The sequence below is a fragment of the Myotis yumanensis genome, unplaced genomic scaffold, assembly GCF_028538775.1.
Source record: "Myotis yumanensis isolate MYYU_CA2020_CCGP unplaced genomic scaffold, mMyoYum1.0.hap1 SCAF_13, whole genome shotgun sequence".
NCBI classification, from domain to species: domain Eukaryota; kingdom Metazoa; phylum Chordata; class Mammalia; order Chiroptera; family Vespertilionidae; genus Myotis; species Myotis yumanensis.
This window is the reverse complement of record NW_027223764.1, coordinates 34,125,832-34,148,404: the sequence shown is the minus strand read 5'-3', so window position 1 is coordinate 34,148,404 and position 22,573 is coordinate 34,125,832. Positions and strand designations below refer to the sequence as shown.

The window sequence follows — 22,573 nt, the reverse complement described above, 5'->3', positions numbered from 1 at the left end:
AAGAGAGGATAGTGACTGGGTGTGGAGGTGGGCAAAGAGGGGGGAAATGGGAACATCTGTAATAGTATAATCAATAAAAATAAAGGGGGGGAAATCAGTGGAGATTTTTATAGCTTACTTAAATTAGTTCCTTTGAAAAATGTGACTGGATTTAACCTGAAATGTTATTGTTTTCACTAAGATTATATTACGGGTATTAAAATTATGGCTTTTTAAGATTCTTTTTAAATTTTTAAAATTTACTCAATTAATGCACATCACTTTTTAACAGAAAGAAAACCCCATAAAGTTATTGAAATTTTCTTATTTTCCGCTTTGATATATGTATATTTGAAAATGTCTTTTCACATATCCAGGGGTGAGCAAAAGTAGGTTTATAGTTATAATACAAACAAATAATAATTTATAAATAACAATACAAGAAAAAAACTGTGTTTCACGTACTCACGGCTATAACCCTACTTTTGCCAACCCCTATATGTTTACTTGCATGTGTTAGCTTTCGTAACCCTAAACAAAAATTGACCCTTGATCACTTGATCGCCTTCTTATTTGTTAATCAAAAAGAAAATATGCATTGGAACCAACCTTGACCCGTCCATTTATCTACAGGATGGCTTCACGCCGTTGGCAGTGGCTTTGCAACAAGGTCATGATCAAGTGGTGTCCCTCCTGCTAGAAAATGACACTAAAGGCAAAGTGCGGCTTCCGGCTCTTCACATCGCCGCCCGAAAGGATGACACGAAAGCTGCCGCCCTGCTGCTGCAGAATGACCACAACGCAGACGTGGAGTCCAAGGTGAGGCGCCGGGGAAGCTCCTCTCCTGCAGCCATCCTGCGTAGGCACCCCAACTTTCAGATGCTTGGCCTCCCTTTTGGCAAGCTGCTGCCAAACTTGCAACTCCACTGGCAGGGATGAAAGCACGTGTCCCAGTCAGCCAGTGGAAGCACCTTCTCCTCACCCCTTAAAGCTAGAAAATTACCCTGGATGCTGCCCTATGCATGCTAACAGGGAGGCCCCCTCAAAATCGATGCATATGAACCTGATCGTTTCCTCCCTCGTAATAGATCTGTAATGTCTTTAACTCTTCAGCGCAAACATCAGAGTGAAAAGTTACAAAATGCTAACAACAGTGTGTGCAGATCATCCTTTGGTTGCTAGCTAAGATGGCAGGAGACACACTGAGTGTTGGTCACCTGCGGAGAGCGTGCCAGCAGCCAGAGTCCTGGCCAGAAATTCCCATTGTCCTGACATGTGTTCCTGGAGAGTCTTGGAAGGAACGAGGCATTTGGAGTAGGCCACCGTGTAGCCTGCCTTCAGTCTAGCTTTCTTTCTGTGCCTTTTGTGCTTCCATCAGAGCTTTCATCCTCATTCCTTAGCTGCCGTGAGCTTTCTGCAGTCCACGTCACCGACAGCGAACTAACCGTTCATTTTTTCCTCCTCTTTGCTTCCCAATGTGTTATCCTAGATGGTGGTGAATAGAACAACAGAGGTACATATCTATATACATGTACATAGAATCTGTATCTGCATCATCGTGTCCCCATCCCTTAGTGCTGCGGCCTCATTTCTTTCCCTTCTTCTTTGCATTGCCTTCTGTAGGCTAGATACCTGCTTTCTACCCCCGCCCCCAAAGGAGCATGTGCTAGAGAAGATAGTAGTTTGGTTACCAGGGCTTTCTGCAGCTGAACCCGGTGTTTGAAAGGAAGAATGAGGAATCCTTGAATCTTAAGGGGATTGCCATAGAGGTGTGTGAGATGAAGTATTTCCAACACTTGAGATGCTTACCAGCTCTACCCAAAGCTGCAGACAACCCTGCCATTCTCTCCTGTAGGACTGATTCTGTAGAGTTCTGCATGACACTTACCCTCAATGGTGTCAGCAAAATGAAAGTGGCCTCAGAATGGTACCACCATGACCCACCCTTCCTCAGGAGTCAGTGAGCTAGCTAGCATGGCTGCGAAGCTTGCTAACAATTTAGAAATGCATCTAGTTCCTATAAGGTTTTAATCTTTGGGGACTAAGTAAATCGCTGCATGTTTTAGCATTTCTTTTTAAGGAAGTAAAATGACCTTGGTAGGAATAATCCAGAAAAATGTGTTCTCGAATAGGCATTTGCTAATAAAGAGACCAACTGGTGGATTCTTTCTAGAATGCAATCACCCACTATACAAGACTAATTACAGTGCACCTCTTCCCCAAAATTGCTTTTATCTTTATAATTTGATCTTACATTGAATACATAAAACAAATCAAATTTTGGCAAAGAGTATCAATGGACAATTCTGCCATCAATAGTAAAACAGTTGGTACTAATTGAACTTTCTATGAGCTATAAGGATTTTTCTTGTCATCCCTATTTTAACTTTTGAAACGTTGGCTTCTCTATATACTGCTACCAGATTCCTAAAACTGCTCAATCTCCGCCCTTGGATCCTTCCTGGCTCTTCCTCTGCCTACGAGTCTGGCGTTTATTTGAAACGCTGTGAGCAATTAGCACTAACCGAGAGAAACCTAGTACAGAATGGAATGCGGACCTCAGCATATTTTGCTTCCTCATTTTTATTTGGGCGGGGCCTTGATCCTGGCATGTCAGACGGGGGGCTGGCAGGACTCCACTGAACGTCTGCTGTTTTCTCCTTGCAGAGTGGCTTCACTCCGCTCCACATAGCGGCTCACTATGGAAACATCAATGTAGCCACGTTGCTGTTAAACCGAGCGGCCGCCGTGGACTTCACTGCAAGGGTAAGAGCGCTGCCCTGGGCGCGCCTTTAAAGTATCTGAAGTGATTCTTAACCTTCCTTTCCCAGAATGAGCAAGAGGTGGAGGCAGGTGGCCTTGCTCTGAAACAGGTGTGGTATTTCCTAGCAGAAAAAATAAACCAAGATGGGGTTGAGGGGTGATAAATACATGTACACGAATATATGGGAGATGTGGTTCAAGTAATCCTGACTGGAAGCCACCAACCTTTCTGCAAGTTGAAAAGTCTGAGACTAGTAAAAATTGGTCACGTGCAGCCACCGGGGCTTTAGGTATCAGGATCTTGACCTTCTGGTTGGGAATGCTCTGGGATATCTGGATGAGGCCCTAACTTGAGAACCCAAATAATAGAAGCCATCTTTTGCTTTTATCTTCTGTCCCCTACAAACTAGCATAGTGAGTAACAAGATTCTGTCACCTGAGTGAGCTCATATTCCTGGAGAAAGGAATTGGCATCCTGTGTATCATGGACAGCAATTGGACACTTGACCAGAGTAACACTGCTCAGAATGTAAAAATCGGCTCAGTGCTAGGCTTACTCCTCAGAAACATCATCATCTAAGTAGAAATGAAGAAGGAAGCAGATTGGAGCAGTGGCTAAAAGCATGGCCTCGGGATTCAGTCTCCCTGAGTTCAAATTTGGGCTTTAATTTTCCTCTCTCTGTCCACCAGTTTCCTCCTTTGTAAGATAAAAGAATATGAATTATAATGTTATATGATAATAAAATATTAGTATCACTCCCCCAGTGGGTCACTGTGAGAATTAAGAACAGAGAGTGTGTGTAAAGCACTTGGCCATGTCTGACATATCACCATCGACAGCAGCAGCAGCACTGATTTTGAACATAACATTTGAAGTATTCGTTTTGCTGAAACCTCACTTGTTCGAGGAGAAACAGAGTTAGATCACATAGGGAGATATAGGGCATAATACTAGTACTAGCATTATCAGCAGCAGTAAACGTAATACTGTCTTGGAAGGAGTTACTGGATGCAGATGCCCAGCTAAGCATTTTTGCCTCGTTTATCCTTATATCCAGAAAAGTATTACTTATCCCTGTTTTACAGAAGAGGAAACCAAGCCTTAGAGATAAGAAGTAGCTGGTCCAGGATGACAGCTCGAAAATGAGAAAAGGCAGGATTTCAGCCCCCAAACACTTACTCGCTCCCGTGTTTCGTCTCCCATAGGTGACTTTCAGGATTCTTTTTTTTTTCTTCTTAAAATTTATTGGTCCAATAAAAATTAGTAAGAGCTCAGCTTGCACTAATATGAAAGCTATTTCCTACCCTATCGTCATCAGCTTGCTAAGAGCCTTCCTGGTTTCAGTGACTCGGGAGTGCCCGTCAGCTCATGCCGCTCTGCTCTTCCTGCATCCGCTGCATCCTTAGGCTTCAGCGACAGGCAGACCCGAGGGCTAGTTTGACGTTTCGAAGGACAAAGTTAGGCACCTCTTTAACTCAAGTAAAAAGCAGGCATGTCAATATTTAAACTGAGGTTCTTGTCTGTAAGATGCATTGCTCTGGTTTTATTTCTGTAATTCACAGTATGATGAGAACCTCATTAAGTCACATCTTCTAATTGGGACATTTGGAAAATCATGTCAGGGTAGTGTCTGAAGTTTGTCTGTGTGCCACTGGTTCGGAAATGTCCTGATGCTGCAGAAAATAAGAAGAATGGAACAATGTTTAAGCAACATAAGGGGGCAAATTACAGTATTTTCAGCATCAACGCAATTCCAAAGCATCCATTTACATTGAAACAATGATGTGGTAATTACAAATGATGCTAATGTATCGAGTAAACATCAATGGAGACCTCAGACGAATGTTGTTAAAGTTGCCTGAGTTACCATATAAGATTTAAAATAATCACATTGTGGTTTTGTTTAAAACATGTTAAAATTCAGACTTGTTCCTGGTTTGAAAAGCATTTAGTCCAGTCATGCCTAATCAATGAGGCCTAATAGCATTCTGAGCTGAAGAATGTGGTAGAATTTGATCATCCCTTATAGGCTGCCTGCTCTGTGCTTCCCTCTGTGCTTGGTGATGGATGACTTGCTTTAGAGTATCGGGAAGAACTGGTCTTCGTAAAGAGCTTGAGAAACCCGTTTTGGTTCCAAATCTCTAGTAATTCTATTTCATAATAATCCAGCATCTATAGGGTCTGGATTAATATTTTTATTAATCTCCTTTTGGGCATCAGCCCGGTTAATCACCCTACTACTTGCCCTGTTCAGATCCTAGCCATGTGATGCCCAGCTCACATGGTTATGTTTCTGTGGCATTATCAACTTCGTTTTTCAAGTGGTCCATTTTCTCCAAATCGGATTTTATTACCCTCCTCTTGCTTTATCTTTTCCACCTTCTTTCTCCCCCAATACTTTGAAGTATAACTGGGCTAGTTGGGTCATATTCCAGGTCACTACCCTCAGGAATGTAACAGAAATAGCAGGTGATAAGGTAAGATGCCCTGAACACAGATGAGATCAGATTTTACCTGGCCAGGCCACGGAGGATCTTTAAGCTACATTTGCTAAGAACTGGCTGCAAGTCATGGGCTTCGGGAACCGGGTTTAGATAGAGATACTGATTAAATGGTTAGAGAGAAAGCCAACAACAAAGCTACCTTTGTCTGAGGGGCTGTGATTTCTGTTTCCTGGCTGTGACAGATCATGGAAGAGGGGCAGGTGCTGTCTTGTAGTTCTTCGTGGGTGGACGGCATAGCCTAGGGCCGTAGTCAGCAAACTGCGGCTCTCGAGCCACATGCAGCTCTTTGGCCCCTTGAGTGTGGCCACGAAGTTTTAATCACACTGTACGTGCGTGCCCGCACATGGTATTTTGTGGAAGAGCCACACTCAAGGGGCCGCAGTTTGCTGACCACTGGCCTAGGGAATGGCTGTCCTCTAGGAAAAAGAGCTGGAGGACATGGGCAAGGCCACCAGTTGTGAAATAATTTCCTGCAGGCAACGGGTATGCGTTTCCAAAGTAGACACGAGGCAGAAATAAACACAGTGTGACTAAAGGGAGTATGCAATAAAGCGGATTGCTTTCTATGCATTTTTGCAGGATTAGCTAATTTATGCAGCAATAAAGCAGATCCTAGCCTATGAAGAAAGTATACCCCTGCGTAGCAATTATGGTAACCGATTTATGCCAAATGGACCTGTTTATCAACACCTTTCCTTAGATTTTTATTATGATGTCAGTTTTGATTTTTGTGTTGTAATTTTCCTAGGTACATGTAAGCTATCCTGTCTGATATTTTCTATATTTCCTTCTGGGTTATCCATGAAGACCTGCTCAGCCTCGCGGGTCCGCTGCAGGGAGTTAATGGAGAAGCTGCTGTATGCTGCCATGCAGCGTCAGCATTCTTCATTCTTTGAATTGAGTCTGCTGAGGTGGCGTTGACACTGTCTGAATTTATGGGTGACCCTTGCTCTCGACAAATCATTCTAACTCTCTTGGGAAGAGAGGGTAACCAAGGCACACCAGAGCTGCTACTGATTATCATTCCAGGAAGGAGCATTTGTGCACGGGAGCAACTAAAGGCAAATTATATTATGTGGATGCTTGCAAAGTCCCTTTTATTGATTGAGGAAGAGAGATTGATATCTTGCTGGCTAAGAGTTTTTTCATCAAATATAATGGACCACCTAACTTAATCTTCACACTTGTCATTGACCTTCCTCTTGTAAAGTATTATTCAACTTCCCATCTGGGGAAGATAATTGAATTTTTAAATTCTTCTGTTGGCCTTGTTTATTTAGTACTTTCTGGTTTGAGTGCTATACCTCATTTGTTTCCAAAAGAACTTCAGGTAGTGCACAGGTTAAAATATACAAAGTAGGACATGTAAGAACGAAAGCGAAAAAGTGTTTGTTACCAGCCGCTGGAATAAACCAGTGAATACAACTAGAGAATAAATTTAGGTCTTAGGGACGTTGATATATGTAATGGAAAGAGAATCATATTAGTTTTGGGGGGGAACAGGGGAGGAAAACTTGGTTATCTATAAAGACAATTTTGTGTGTGTGAAATAACTAAAATATGATTTTTATTATGTGAATTACATAGTTGACAGTATCTTTAATTACTGCACTTCAGAAGGATCAATTCTTACTGCCTCGTCCTTTTCATGCTAAATCTCCACCTGTGAAGGCCCCTTGCCGAGGGTGGCTTAGGGATCGAGCTAGGTCAGTGGTTCTCAACCTTCCTAATGCTGCGACCCTTTAATACAGTTCCTCATGTTGTGGTGACCCCCAATCTCATGGTTACAAATGGAACATAATTAAAGCATAGTGATTAATCACTAAAACAATATGTAATTATATGTGTGTTTTCCGATGGTCTTAGGCGACCCCTGTGAAACCGCTGAGCTAGGTGCTTATCTTTATGATGTTTTAATTGTGTGTGATAGAACTTGGCAATGACTACATGGCATGTCCATTGGACTGCCTTTTTCAAATACCAGATGTCTTGAATGAAGTTTTGGCAGGTGCTGGGCCACATTCAGAATTCAATTAAATTACACAAAGGTTTACTTTATTTATTAAATAGTAATTTAATGTTATATTAAAATGAGAGCAGTGTTTTTAGATAGTTTTAACTACTAAGCCTGTTGGTGGAAAAATAAGTGTCAGACGTACATTCTGCCCAAAGAAGAGGCCAATATGGTTCAGCATGTGCATGAGCAAAACAGGATCCAGGGATAGACAATATTTGGAGATTTCCTTTTTTTTTTTTTAATTTAAATTGTTTATTGTTTAAAGTATTACATATGTCTCCTTTTTCCCCCATTGACCTCTCCCTGGCCACTCCCACTCCCCAGCACATGCCCTCACAACCCCCAACTGTGTGTTGGAGATTTCCTTTTTAAGATTAAATTAAAACTAGCAAATAAGCTTCTATTATGAGCTAGACCTGGAGGTTCAGATTTGAGTGACCTGCTGTTCTTACTCTACTAATTTCTTTCATCTCTAAAGTCAACAGTCTCTCCCTGAATTCCCCAAAACAGCAGTTGCCAACCGGTGGTCTGTGAGGTCCAAAAGGTTGGCGACCGCTGCCCCACAGCATGTCTAAGTCTAGTCTCTAATGCCAAAAGAGGACTTTTCTAAAAACTTAGGGATTGACAGAAAGGCAAAGCTGGCAGATTGATTCAGGACAACACTGTCCCCAGAGTCTACAGGCTGTTGACCCCGCCCTCTGGGTACCATCCTCAGGAGCCCCCAAGGGCACCATGTTGTAAAATCAAGCTCACTCCCCACCAGTGGGAACCGCTTTTACTTTGTCTCTCTTAGTCAGAGTCCAAGCCCCTTAACCTCATCTCCGGGCACAGTGGGAGCAGAAAACCCTGCTTCCTCTTCAACTGAGAAATCTTCCATTTAAATTTATATTTATCTCCCTTAAAACTCTGTTCCTCATTCTCAAGAACCACCTTTCAGGTGCTCAGTACTCACCTGTAGCTAGCGGCTATTCTGTTAACACAGTATACATAACATTTCCATCATCACAGAAAGGTCTGGACAAAGTTGAGACACTGTCTTTCTGAGGCCCTCCTTCCCTTCAGTGTCACGATAATCCATAAAGGTAAACGTTGCCCCAAGGAAAATGATCCTTTAAATCGGCGGTTCTCAACCTGTGGGTCGCGACCCCTTTAGGGGTCGAACGACCCTTTCACGGGGGTTGCCCAAGACCATCGGAAAACACATGTATAATTACATATTGTTTTTGTGATTAATCACTATGCTTTAATTATGTTCAATTTGTAACAATGAAAATACATCTTGCATATCAGATATTTACATTATGATTCATAACAGTAGCAAAATTATAGTTATGAAGTAGCAACGAAAATAATTTTATGGTTGGGGGTCACCACTGTATTAAAGGGTCTCGGCATTAGGAAGGCTGAGAACCGCTGCTTTAAATAGTCATGCAGAGCAATTTCACTGCCAATAGACTTGCCCCTTTTGGCTCCAAAAGAAGATTTTTGTCTTTCCCATTTTGTCACCAGAAACCACCACCACCAAAATCAACAATAAAACCAAAATCCTCTTCCAAACAGGAATAAACATAACCACTGAAAACATAAAAATAGCAATTTCTCCCCAATTTGTGTCATGGAGAGTTCAGAAATACCAAAAATTGAGGTAGATCTCAACTGAGCTCTCCAACTGCCAGGGATTGTGCCACATGGTTAACTGCTGTGAATCTTTGTTTTTCATCTGTGTGAAGGATGCTAGTATTCTTTTCCTCAAAGAAGCTCTCTCTAACCCCCTAAAATAAGCCACCCCCCCTTAACCACACTATATGTCTTCATCCCCCCCCTTGTACTTTCTAATGGTAGGCATTAAATATCGTTTTATTTATACAATTTTTTTGTCTTGAATATTCTATTTGTTTTCTAATCCCCTTGAAGGCTTAGTCATCATCCTCTGTCTCCAGCTTCTCACCTGGTAATATCCTCTTCCCAAGTGCTCATCCTGTGCCCGGCTCTGTGACCTTGGCTTTAACATGACCTTCAATCTTCCGGGGAAGGACTGAGCAACAGAGAACGTGTTTCTAGCTGCTTAGATTTTTTTTTTTTTTTTTTTAGGGGAAGCAGGCATTGTTTTTTCAGGGAATCATTCCTTACTGCGCTACAGGGAGGCATGACCTTTGTCTTTGCTGCCTCGCAGCCCTCTGTCTACTGTACCTTTCATGAAGTGGTGCCTTGGACATACTAATGTGCCACTGCATTGCGTTCAGCCAGAGAGCTCCAAATATGAAACTATCAAGGCCCTGCCCTTACATAGTAAGTGCTCAGTAGAGGGTCCGCCTTTCTTCTATTGGAGGAGTTCATAATAATAATGATTTGAAGTAGTTATAATTTGAGTATTAAGTTCCAGTCTCTTTCTTAAGCATTTTATATGTATTAACTCAACAATCTTATGAGGGCTGAAGTGGAGGTGTAATGAAATACATCTTCCATATCCTGTTCTTCACCTCATTTGCAAGACTTTGAATTCCTCAAGGACAGGCCTGTGTATTATTACTCACTGTGAATTCCCAGCACCTAGCACTGGGAGGACGCGATATATATTTATTGAATTCAAGAATGATAAAGAAATAACTTGGTCTTTCTTAACCACTGCACCTGGGTACCCAGTACCTACTTAAACCTGCTTTCCTCAAGCCCTGTTCCACTCCCTAGCCTATCAGAATTTCCGGTTGACCCCCACCTGGTGTTAGGGAACTGCTTGCTGTTGTTAAAGGAGATTATTAAAGGAGAGGAGAGATCCACAGGATTCAAATAGAGGAATTGAGGTCAGTGCACCAAACCCAAGTATTGAATCTCAGATGCCAAAGGGCAAGTTTGTGTAGCATTTGGAAGACGTGTTTCTCAGCAGTGTGGGTGACCCTGGAAGACAAGCCTGGAGTAAAGGGCTGCTGCCAAGCTTACGGGTGTTTTAAGCATGGCCTCCGACGCGAGTGGATAGAGCGTTGGCCTGTGGACTGAAAGGTCCCAGGTTCGATTCCGGTCAAGGGCATGTACCTGGGTTGCGGGCACATCCCCAGTGGGAGATGTGCAGGAGGCAGCTGATCGATGTTTCTCTCTCATCAATGTTTCTAACTCTCTATCTCTCTCCCTTCCTCTCTAAAAAATCAATAAAATATATTTAAAAAAAAAAAAAAAAAAGACCCGATCAAAGCCACCACCAGAGGGTGCTAGAAAGGACATCAGCCACTCAAACAGGGATGGGCATCACTTCTGTATGAGTGTAGCGGACGTTTGTAATGGTTTTATAATGTGCAGGGCTTCTGGAGACTCAAGTTAGGTGTGTGGTGGTGACATTGCACATATATTTTAAACATTTTCCCCTCATTATATGATTCATTTTTAAATAAAATACAATAAAGCAAAGCGAGAAAATAAAAACCACCCATGACAGTCCTAATATATTCTTTTTAACATTTAGATATCTGTCCTTAAAAAGACCAAACACACACATAAATACATTCATTTTCATTGACACAAATTTTCAAATATAGATTTAACTCCTTGTATAAGACTCAACCACATTAAAGCCAAAGACAGTTTTTTAAAATGGGTTCTATAATCCTCCTTCAGAATGAACATGGGGATTTTAGAGGCTTGGCAAAGGAATGTGAGTTATGGGAAAGTAGCTATGTGGCTACTGCATTAACCATATTCTTGTTTCCATGGTGATATTAACATATCAGGGGGAACAAAGCCAGGAAGTGGGGGATATACCTTTTATAGAGAACTTGCTCTAAGCTTGCCATGCAGCCTCATTCCTGCTCTTTGCATTTCACTCCCTGGATACCACATCAAAGGAGAATCTCTTATATAATCTTAAAGGAATATTTTGATCCCAGAACCTGAAAGTACATTTGAACACACTAACATCTACTGGTGTTACGGGATCTGTGCTGCCCTCCATCGGAGGAGATGAGAGAGATTTCAGTCACCACAAGCCCCTCCCCTCTGCCCGACCACCTTTTCTGACAGTGATGGAGGCGGACTCTGGCTTCCCGTTCACAGTAGAGAGTAGGTACAGTGTCAGAGCAAACAGCATCGCAGCCAGCCGGCTGCAATCCCACACTGGCCCTGCGGTTCACTCTGTGTGCTCTTCGACGATGTATTCATGCTTCAGTGTGATCATCCATAAAATGGGCCCAATAACAATACCTAATGCAGAGTCATTGAGATGACCGAATGAAATAATCTGTATAAATTGCTTAGCGCAGCGCTTGACCCAGGACATGGGGACCAGGGCCATAGCCACGTTTGTGGTAGTTGCTATTGCTTCTCCCAAGGAGGGGGCCCATCATCATAAGACACATCCACCTGTAAAAGCATGACGTGGCAAGCAGGTGGCACCGTGGCAGCTCTCCGAATATTTCTGGAACTAGTCAGAAGCGTGGCTTCCCCGAAGGTTGCAGTTACGTGGCTTGCAATGGTGTTTGCCACCTGAGGAGGTCAGCCTTTAAGAAACTGTGTATGTGGCGTTGCTTGAGACAGTAAGAACTCCAATAAAAAAATCATAGAAGCTGGAAGGTGCATATTTCTCTGTCTCACTTGCCCTCTTTCGGTCTGTGCTCTGCTTCCTGCCGTGCTTGTTCTAGACGTGTTGCTGTGAGATCATCTTCAAGGACCCAAGTGAACCCCACTTTGCAGTTCTGTATCCTTCAGTTCTCTTAAGGTGTAGGAGCTGGCAGAACCGGCTTTATTGCTGTGCGCTGTAAAAGAGACTTATTCAATGGCTGTAGAATTTTCGTTTCCTCCCGAGCGTGCAAATCGCAGCCCAAGGGCGACTGTGCGCCTCTGCTGCACATTCCGGAGCATTGTACACACTCGCTGTCAGACGGGGCGTTTGAATTCGTTCAGGTGCAGCCTGGTCCCCTCCTGAGCACTGCAGGCTCGTCCATGAGAAAACCCTGCTCTTCTCCCTCGGGCGGCCTGAAGAATATGCAGGAGGGGCGAAGGGGCACCTAGAGGGAAGAGGTTAGGACTTGGCAGAAGCAAAAGGTGGCAAAGGAGTGGACTTGGGACCCGTGCACAGTCATTTCCTGTGTCTTAAATCAAAGCAGGATGATCCAAGAAAACAAGTTCAGGCAGGAGATCAGCGTGGACTAGCAGAGTTGAAAAAAATTGAAAAGCCAAACTGTGATGGAAATACAGGGATTAGAACTCCAAGAAATGGAGAGTGAAATGAGACGATATGAGCAAGAGTCCAACCCTGGGGCTGGGCTGAGGGCACTGGCCTTGATCGTGCAGATGGAAGAGAGTCATTGCAGGTTTTGTCCCCTTTTTTTGAGCTATAATTGACATATAACTGTAAGTTTGAGGTGTACAACATGTTGGTTTGATACATTTATATATTGCAATATGATGACTACAGTACTGTCAGCTAACACCACTATCACATCACTCAATTACCATTTCTTTTTTTTTTTTGTCTTGGCAACAGTTAGGATCTAGTCTCTTAGCAACTTTGACGTTATAACAGTATTGTTTTCTGTAATCACTATGCTGTGCATTAGATCTCTAGGACTTATTTACCTACTAGTTGCATGTTTGTACCCTGAGATAACATTTCCCAATGTCCCAAACCCCTGGTAACCACCATTCTGCTGTTTTCACAAGTCATTGCAGGTCCTTGAGTGGAGACTGGGATGGGACTGTAGTGTTTAAGATGCGTGATGGCCTGCCTGGGAGGGGGATGAGGAGGCCTGGCTCGGAGCTGTGGCAGACTCTAGTCGCACAAGGAGAAGCATGTCTGACTCCTGGTGTGATGCTTCTCTCCTCGGAGATAACTGCTCCGGAGTCTTGCTTGTTCCACTGGTTCTCAGTAGAAAGCGGAGCACTGCTCTCCTTGGAATAACAATGCCCCAACCAAAATGCCACCGACACCCACACGGAGTCATGCTGGACTGATTTACAGCCAATAGAGAGGTGGGATGTCCCAGGATGGGGAGAAAGGGCCCAGAAGTTCATGATCAGTCTGGAATGGTTCCCCAGAGCCATTGAGCTTCCCCCAGCGATGCAGCTGTAAGAGCGGTTGGGCTAGAAGACCTTGAGGTTCCTTTCAGCCCATATTACTGAGACCTTAAACTGTGAAGTGGGAAAATTTTACCCAAAATTTAAACCAATGTAGGTAATACCTTTTATTTATAACTAGGTACTAGGTACTGTAATAAGTTTCCTATATATTATTTCATTTATTCTCCACAGTAATCCTGTGGGGTGTGGGTATGGTTTCTGTTTTACACTGAGAAGCAAGAAGTTAAATAACTTGTGCAAAGCCACACAGCGTTAAGGTGGTAGAGCTGGAGCTAAGAAATAGCAAGGTTAACACAGTAAAATATAACAATGAAAACAACAAAGTGAGATAAACTGCATTCGACTGTGCAGTTCATACTATGGTAAGATCAGAGGCGATGCAATGGGTACTGAGCTTTGGACTTAATCCAGGGTCATCGCTGGGAAGCCAGAACTGACAGCAGCCTCGCTTGTACCAGCTGGCGATGCGTTTTCTGCCTGCGCCAGGACTGCAAAATGAATTAAGGACAGTTTTAAAAGATTAGAAAGGGGTTTTTCTTATAATAAATCCTGTTACACATTTGAAAACATTTTAATTGAAAGGCTAGCAAACCTGAATACCTGACAAATCATCAAATTCATTCTAAAAATAATGCATTCACATGTATGCTATATTCTATTTATTATTACCTCTATTCTACATTTTTGTATCCCTGATGATCATGTTTTGAAATGGACTGTTGATATTTAGAAGCTTAATGGCCTTACGACCAAAGGGTAGGAAATACATTTTTCTGTGAAGAAAGACAGAGCAGGCTTACCTCTAAAAGGTAACAAATCTCCCTGAGTTTGGAAATTAAAAATGGTTGTTCTGCAGCCTCCAAGTCCGAGCCTCGCAGCCAGTTCTCCCCAGCTGGCCCGCAGCCTCCGTTCCCCCAGGTTTGCATGCAGTTCGTTTAGGCTGAGGCCTTGCAATCTGTGTTTCTACCGAGTTCCTCAGGTGCTTCTCCAGATCAGGCTCCATTAAAAAACACTGACAGCCCTAGCTTGTTTGGCTCAGTGGATAGAGCGTCGGCCTGCGAACTGAAGAGTCCCCGGTTCAATTCCAGTTGAGGGCACATGCCTGAGTTGTGGGCTCGATCCCCAGTGGAGGGCATGCAGGAGGCAGCCAATCAATGATTCTCTCTCATCATTGATGTTTCTATCTCTCTCCTTCTCCTTTCCTCTCTGAAATCAATAAAAATATTTTTTAAAGAAATTGATGGAGGCCATGCTATGAAAATCTTTCCCTATATAAATTATCCAAAGTTGAACCACAGAAATCTCAATACTCATTTACTTGTAACAATTATCTTTACAATACCTCAGATCTAACCTTGAATTTACATCATATTCAGAGCTTACAAAATACTTCTGGATCAGTTGAGAACAAGAATAGACATTTTAAAAAATACATTATTATTGATTTCAGAGAGGAAGGAAGAGGGAGGGAGGGATGCAGGGAGGGAGGGGGAGAGAGAGAGAAACATCAGTGATGAGAATCACACCCTCTACTGGGGATTGAGCCCACAACCACACCCTCTACTGGGGATTGAGCCCACAACCACACCCTCTACTGGGGATTGAGCCCACAACCTAGGCCTGTACCCTGACCAGGAATCGAACCCTGACCTCCTGGTTCATAGGTCCAGGCTCAACCACTGAGCAACACTGGCCAGGCAAGAATAGACATTTTTACAGGTGAGCAGACTAAGATCCCAAAAAGTTGATTGTCTCAGATCCTACTGAGAGTAAAATGGAAGAACAGGGATTTGAATCCAGACCTTCTCACTCATTTCATTCTGTCTCAATACGTGACCATCATTCAATGGCAACAATGCCTGATGAAAGCTGAGGACAGGGTGTTAGCCACTGGAAGAGCAGCGTCATCTCATTAAGACAGGTGTACAGCACACAGACAAGGCAATTTGCACCAGACCGACTGTGTGTTTTTTGAAACCATCTTTCTTTAGAAACTTCAAAGACACTGTTTACACATTTTGACATGTTTGAAATTTCAGCAAATGTCTAACTTATCCAAAAACCAAGTGAGGGCAGGATACCTGAGAAACCAATAGTTTCAAGTTAACTGACATCTCAAAAGCCTTACAGGAGTGACTTAACTTTTTGGAGGAGAAAGAAAAATGTTCAACTCGGATATAAATTCAGTTGCAGAATTATCAGAAATGCTACAGATGTGTAGAAAATGTATCATTGTAAAACCCCTTACTATTTATGTTTTTAAGAATTTTTATAATAGAGTGTTTCAAAAAGAGGGCAGACTTTTTAAACGTATGGCATTTTTAGAAATATTACAGGAAATCTTATATAATAAAAGGCTAATATGCAAATTGTCCCCTCGACCTGGAGTTCAACTGGGAGTTTGACCAGGGGCGGAGCCAGCCAACTGCCCGCGGCCCCTGCCCCTGGCCAGCCCCAACCCCGCTCGGCCCCTCCCCTTGGCTGGCCCAGCCCAATTGGGCCCCGATTGGGGCGGGCCAGCCCGACCCCACCCGTGCATGAATTCATGCACCTGGCCCTCTAGTCTAACATAATTTGATTATCTCATTTTAAATAATTAAATATTTTTAAACAACTTTTCTCAGTGTATAAGAAAGCAATTGATTGCCTTATAATGGACATTTTAATACTCCTTTCAGTTTAATTATTATAAGTCTTTAACTCTGGTAGTTCTAGCTGGGAGGGGCTTTCTTTACTGTACCAGAGAGCAGGCTACTTTTGAATAGTCGCTAATAGTGACACCTTTAAAGAAATAAGAAAGCCACGAATTTTCTTATTTAAAATGACAGAGTTGAACTAGCCACACTTTTAGATACTGAATACTTTTTTAGCTTTGAGGTATGCCATTTACTTTTGGTTGGAAATTGTTTCAGCAGCATTATCTGTATAGTGATTATACTTCTGGATTGAGAACTAGAGCTAATGATTTGCCCAAACTAAGATGAGTCTCACTAGCCTTATGTTTGCCCATATTAAGACAAGACTCACTATTTATATGTATTTTCTCCCATATGACCTACTGAACAGAGCCAGCACAGCCTTTAGAATCAGACAACTTAGGATCAAATCCCAGCTCAGCTATTTCCTAGACATGTGACCTGTGGCCACTTCCAACTTAACTTTACTCAACTGCAAATTTAAGTGGATCGCATCTATTTCATGGGTTGTTGTGGAGATTAAGTGAGATGATGTATGTCTCATAGGATTTGCACAAAGTAAAGGCTTAATAATTGGCAGGGTTGGTTTTTTATTTTAATTACATTTATTTTCTTTTAAAATGAAGAACTTATTGGTCTAAATAACTAGGTATCAGTTTGGGCAGGGGCTGTAGCAGAAATCAGTTTTTCTTCTAAAAATTTTTTGCAGGATAAAAGACATTAATTCAATAATCGATGGTCAAAAATTTCCCAATTTATGGAATTATAGAGCCATTGAAATGTATATGGAAAAAAATGCATATATCAAACACTCATTAGAATGGCAACTATCAAAGAAAGGAGAAAAGAACAAATGTTGGGGAGGGTTTGGAAAAGCTGGGACCCTTATGCTCTGTTTGTGGAAATGTGAAATGGTACAACCACTATGGGAAAAGGGTATGGAGGTCACTCAAAAGGCTAAATGTGGTATTTCTATATGATCCAGCATTCCACTTCTGGGTATGTATACAAAAAAAAATAGAGCAGGGTCTCACATATTTGTATACCCACATGCATAGCAGCATTATTCACAATAGGCAAAAGGTGGAAGCAGCCCAAGTGGCTTGGGTTGCTGAATGAATAAGCAAAATATGATACATACATACAATGGAATACTGTTCAGCCTTTAAAAGGCAGGAAAATCTGACACATGCTATAGTATGAATGAACCTTGAGGACATTATGCTGAATGAATTAAGCTAGCCTCAGAAACGCAAATATTATGTGGTTTCATTTATATGAGGTACCAAGAGTACTCGAATTCATAGAGATAGCAAGTGGAATGGTGGTTGTCAGGCCTGGGGAAGACGAAAATGGGGAGTTGTTTAATGAGTATAGAGTTTCAGAGTTGCCAGATGAAAAGAGTTCTAGAGGTTGATTACACAACAAAGTGAATATATTTAACACTGAGTTGTTTACTTAAAAATGGCCAAGGTGGGAGCTTTATATGTATTTTATCACAAATATTTTTTCAATTTAAAGCATATTCTGAAAACCACTGGACAAGATATCTCCAAAAACCCGTATGTAACATCCAGTGGTGCAAAGGTAGCAGGGGAGTTGGTAACTGAGGGACAAGGTCCAAGACCAGTGTCAGCCCGTTTCCCGGCCCATCTTGTGGCAGCTGGCATTGTGTGTACAGCTGAGGCTGTGTGGGGGGAGAGGGAGGAGTGGCCTATTTGCCCTAAATGTCTTCCCACACTACTAAATCTCTTGTGGGAATGGTGGGAGACCTAGCAGTGCCTTACCTAAATGGTTGATGAGCCATCATCTATTCATCCAAGTAAAAGCCTCTATCAGTATTAATGATAAATAGCTTCATATTATCCTTAAGAGAAAATAAATAAACCTCTTGAGCTTTTTTAGAGCAGAACAAAGCAAATACTCAGAGCGTGATTTCACAATAGAGATCAAATATCCAAGCATTGGCTGCTGCTTTCTGGGGAGCCCAGCACTATCACCTGTCTTGTCAATGGGATTGGTTGGTCTCCCAGGGAAGGGGGTGAGGTTGAGGAAGTGTCAGTGACATCGGTATCTTCAGTGTCAGTCTCAGCAAGACCTGTGTGGACTTAATCTCCTCATCCAGGAAGCACAGAGAGAGAAAAGTTGGTGTCGAATAAGCTAGTGGTTAGTATAACTGAAGAAGAGAAAAAGACTTTCTCGAAGAAGACCTATTTCATTTCATTAGAAACTCATGAAAAGAAAGATGGATATTTACTAAGGTGGTCATCTTAATGATTGCTGTAGTATAAGGGAAGTTTCTGAGTTTATTTTATACTTTATTTATTAACTAGAGGCCGGTGCACAAATTTGTGCACAGGTGGGGTCCAGCCGGCCTGCCCCGATTGTGGCCGATCAGGCTGGGCCGGCTGGAGGGGGCGCCACCGGAGGTCCACCTGATCAGGGACGGGGCCAGCCAGGGAGAGGGGCTGCAGGCAGTTGACCGGCCGAGAGTGATTGGGGGTGGGGCCGGCCAGGGGAAAGGGCCATGGGCACTTGGCTGGCCAGCCCCCCCATTAGGGTGGCAGGGGGCCAATCGCGTGGGGCCGGCTGGGGGGAAGGGCTGCAGGCGGTTGGCTGGCCGGCCCCCACCCCATTGGGGTGGGGGGAACCAATCAGGACTGCAGTGCACATCAAAGCCACCGGTCGTTCTGGTCATTCTGGCATTCTGGTCACTTGGCTTTTACATATATAGATAATAGGTCATCTAAGGTTGAGTTCTTCTTTAAGAAAAACCCTACTTATGTGTCAGACTGAAGGCTGGAGTGTTTATTATCTTCCACTGTTTGTAATTTTCCTGGTTATATCCTTGAAATTCCCAGTTCTTATTAACAGTATCATTTGTTTGCATTTATTTTGTGGATTTCTTAGGGCATTAAAAACTTAGACATTTTCATAAAAAGAAATGAGGTAATGATACATATAACATAATGGATGGACCTTGAAAACATTATGCTGAGTGAAAGAAGACAGACACAAAAGGTGACATATTGTATGATTCCATTGATATGAAATGTCTAGAATAGGCAAATCCATAAAGGTAATAGATCAGTGGTTTCTAGGGACTGGGAGGGAGGACAGAGGAATGGAAAGTGATTGCTTAATGGTATGGGGTTTCTTTTTGTTTTGTTTTCAGTTGACATATATTATTTTAGTTTCAGATATATATCATAGTAATTAGACATATACCTTACAAAGTGATCACCCTGATAAGTCTAGTACCTATCTGACAAGTACAGAATATGGGCTTCTTTGGGGGATGATAAAAATGTTCTAAATAAATACTAGTGATGGTTACACAACTTGTGAATATACTAAAAACCACTACATTGTACACTTGCAAATAGCCAATTTTATGGTATGTGAATTGAATCTCAATAAACCTGCTCTAAAATAGACTATCAGACAAGATTTAAGGTAGACAAAAATTTACCCAAAAAAAAAAAAAGCTTTTATACCTTCAAGGAAATTAAAGGAAACAGGAATGTAATTCTTTATTTTTCTACATTATATCAAAAGATATGACTGTTCAATATTATTTACCAAAAATTTATTGCCTCTTCTGTGCCTGGAGATTAGCAAACGGGACCTTGTAGGGGAAGAAAAAACTTTTTCCTCTGTCTTCTTAGGTTCAGTTCCTGGGACCATGCAAATTAAACTGACTAAAGGCAAACTAACAGGAGAACAGGTTTGTGTATTCATAGAAAAGAAGTGAAGGCCCACAGATGCTGTTAGACCCTGGAGGGATACATACTATTTTAACAAAGGATGAAATATTTTTGGAGAATGACAAGACAAAGGCAAAGGGGTTTGGGGCTGCTAGGGGTGGTAAATTATAGGGAGATAAATATATGAGGGAGAGAACTAAGGTAGAAAAAGTTTGTTTAGTAAGGTTTGTTTTGCAGATCAAGTTGTGCCTTCTCCATGGATGTGTGATGAAGAGGCATCCTCCTCTTCCTGGCAAGGGAGAGGGAGACACCTTTACAAAAGGAAATGCATGCCTTGCCTTTAGACAGAAAGGGGGAGGACAGAGAGCTCAAAACAAAGGTTTTCTTCAAAAGGTATATATACCTACATGGTGAACAAGGACGCTAATAAGCCTTGCTGAATGTTTTTCCTGTGCTTTCTCTGTGTACCTATTTAGTAATCATTTTGTTTCTATTTATAATAGAAATAGTACTAAAGTATAAGAGATGCTAAAATATAGGTTTTTAAATGCAAACATGGTCACATTAAAATCCTTATCTTCAGACATCTTGTTTTGCCACTCTGACTTTTTGTTTATTGCCGTAAGAGAAGTAACTTGGAAACATTATTGCAAGTGGTAAGAATAGCAGAAGATCCCAGGTACCTTCTCGACTTAACATTTAATTATTTTAGAATTTGCACTCAGTTGAGACAATATTAAGGAACTAAACTAAAGACATCATATCAATCTTTTGTTCTCTAAAGGACTTCAAGCGCTATCATCCGCCTACTCTTTCACTTGATGATAACCTCCCCAGACATTTTAGAAAAGATGAGAAAGTGGAGGAGATCAGAAATCCACTGCCCTTTATATATTTAAATGGGATAAAAAGTCTGCCACTTATTACAAGTAAGGTAGGAACGGCCTAGGTTTGATTTTGTGGTGTTGCAGAAATGATCTTGCTTTAGTGATTATTTCATAAAGGAACTTGGCTACCACCTCAGCTGGGTTTTTTCAGAAACAGAGATCAGGAACAGGCAAGCAATTCCACCACTTTCCAGCAGAGGGAGCTGTTTCTTCCAAGTCCTTGATTTTAAAAGTATGGCACTCACATTTCTATTTTGTTAAATACCACATGTACCTATCACGTCACAGCAGCCATGGTCCTGCCCCCACGTCCCCTTCCTCTCTGCCACTATTGCCCAGCCATGGGACTTCTGAAGTTTTCACACACTGAGCTGTGCTGAGCTGACCCTTCTCTAACACCTTTGCATTCATCCTGAGAACTGGCAACCTCAACACCTTCTTAGAGCTCACCAATTATTTCAGGTCCACATGTTTTTTTCTCCCCAAATTTTTCATGATGTACTTGTGAGATGTGGTCATTGCGTACATTTTTTGAAATATCTACACCATATGATAATAAAAAGAACAGTAGTTGCTAACACTTGTATAGTGTTTACCTAATGCCAAGCACCATTCTTAAGACTCCATGCTTATTAACTCACTAGGGGCCCAGTGCACAAATTCGTGCACCTTGAAAGGAACTGTGGGCCACGAAGCTGAGGTGGACACAGAGGCAGGTCTCGGCCCATCCTCTGCGCCCCTGCCCAGTTCCTCCCACTGCAGCCTCTGATCCCCTGTCTGCTGGCAGCCCTGCTCCCACCACTGCCGCTCCCACACGCTGACAGCGCCGGGCCCACTTGCACCCGCTGACAGCACAGAGCAATTGGGGCCGGCGCCATCAGCAGGTGCGAGTGGCGGCTGCTGTCCCAGTCGCCCCTCAGGAGCAAAGTGGAGAAGCCTCAGGGGTGATCGGGGCCAGCAGCTGCCGCTTGCACCTGCTGATGGCACCGAGCGATTGGGACTGGCGCCAGGCGCCAGCAGTGGATGTGAGCAGCAGCTCTGGCACCGGTTGAGGGTGTGAGCATGGCCGGCACTGGCAGTGGGTGCGAGTGGCGGCCCCAGCACCGGCAGCAGGTGGGAGCGCCGGGCAGGATGGCGGCACAGCAGGAGCAAAGAATTTTCAGTAACCACCAGAGGTTCACCCCAATGACAGTGACCGGCGCCCCACCTTGGTCTGGCACCCCCGTTCACCTGCTTCACCATCCCGCCTTGGTCAACACCCGCCATGGTCCGCGCTCTGCCGCCTGCTGCAGATGCCCGCCATGTTCTGCACGTGCCCCCTGGTGGTCAACACACATCATAGCAACCAGTTCAGTTGTTCTGCTGTTCGGTCTATTTGCATATTAGGGTTTTATATATAGAGATTAGCCTGATTTTACAGATAGGAAATCTGTGATGTAAAGAAATAAATAAACTTCACTGAAGTTATGCAGCTAGTGTGGAGTAGGCCTGGAATTTTTTTAAAGATTTTTTTAGTTGATTTTTAGAGAGAAACATTGATATGAGAGAAGAACATCAATAGTCTCCTCCTGCAGCAACACCACCCCCCACTCCCACCAGGGATTCAACCCCAAACCCCAGCATGTGCTCTGAACATCCTGGCAGCCTTTCCGTGTATGGGAGGACACCCAACCACCTGAGCTGCACTGGCCAGTGCAGGGCCTGGGATTTGAACCCAAGCATTCAGGCTCCAAAGTACTCTCTCTTAACTTACTGTACAACTGACTCCTATACTTTCTTACCTCTTATCATGCTGTTTGGTACTCCAAAAATGCTTTAATAGTGAGCATTGGTTCCTGTGTGCACTGCTTATAAGTGCAGAGTCAGCGTGGTCTAGTGAAAGAAGCCAGTACTTTGGTGTCATACATATTATGGCAGCTTTGTGACCTTTGGCAAGTTTTTATTTATTTATTTATT

The 22,573-nt window shown here is 42.8% G+C and overlaps 1 protein-coding gene across 3 annotated transcripts in view; it reads left to right on the top strand.

Moving 5' to 3' along the window:
* ANK3 (ankyrin 3) overlaps positions 1 to 22,573 on the top strand; it is a 469,334-nt gene that overhangs the window by 277,981 nt on the left and 168,780 nt on the right. For 2 of the 3 annotated variants that reach the window (XM_070432806.1, XM_070432807.1), the window contains exons 6-7: positions 613 to 798; positions 2,647 to 2,745. In XM_070432806.1, coding sequence (XP_070288907.1) covers positions 613 to 798; positions 2,647 to 2,745 — 285 coding nt within the window. Of the gene's footprint in view, positions 1 to 612; positions 799 to 1,468; positions 1,493 to 2,646; positions 2,746 to 22,573 lie in introns of all 3 variants that reach the window. The other variant, XM_070432805.1, reaches the window with a different exon arrangement.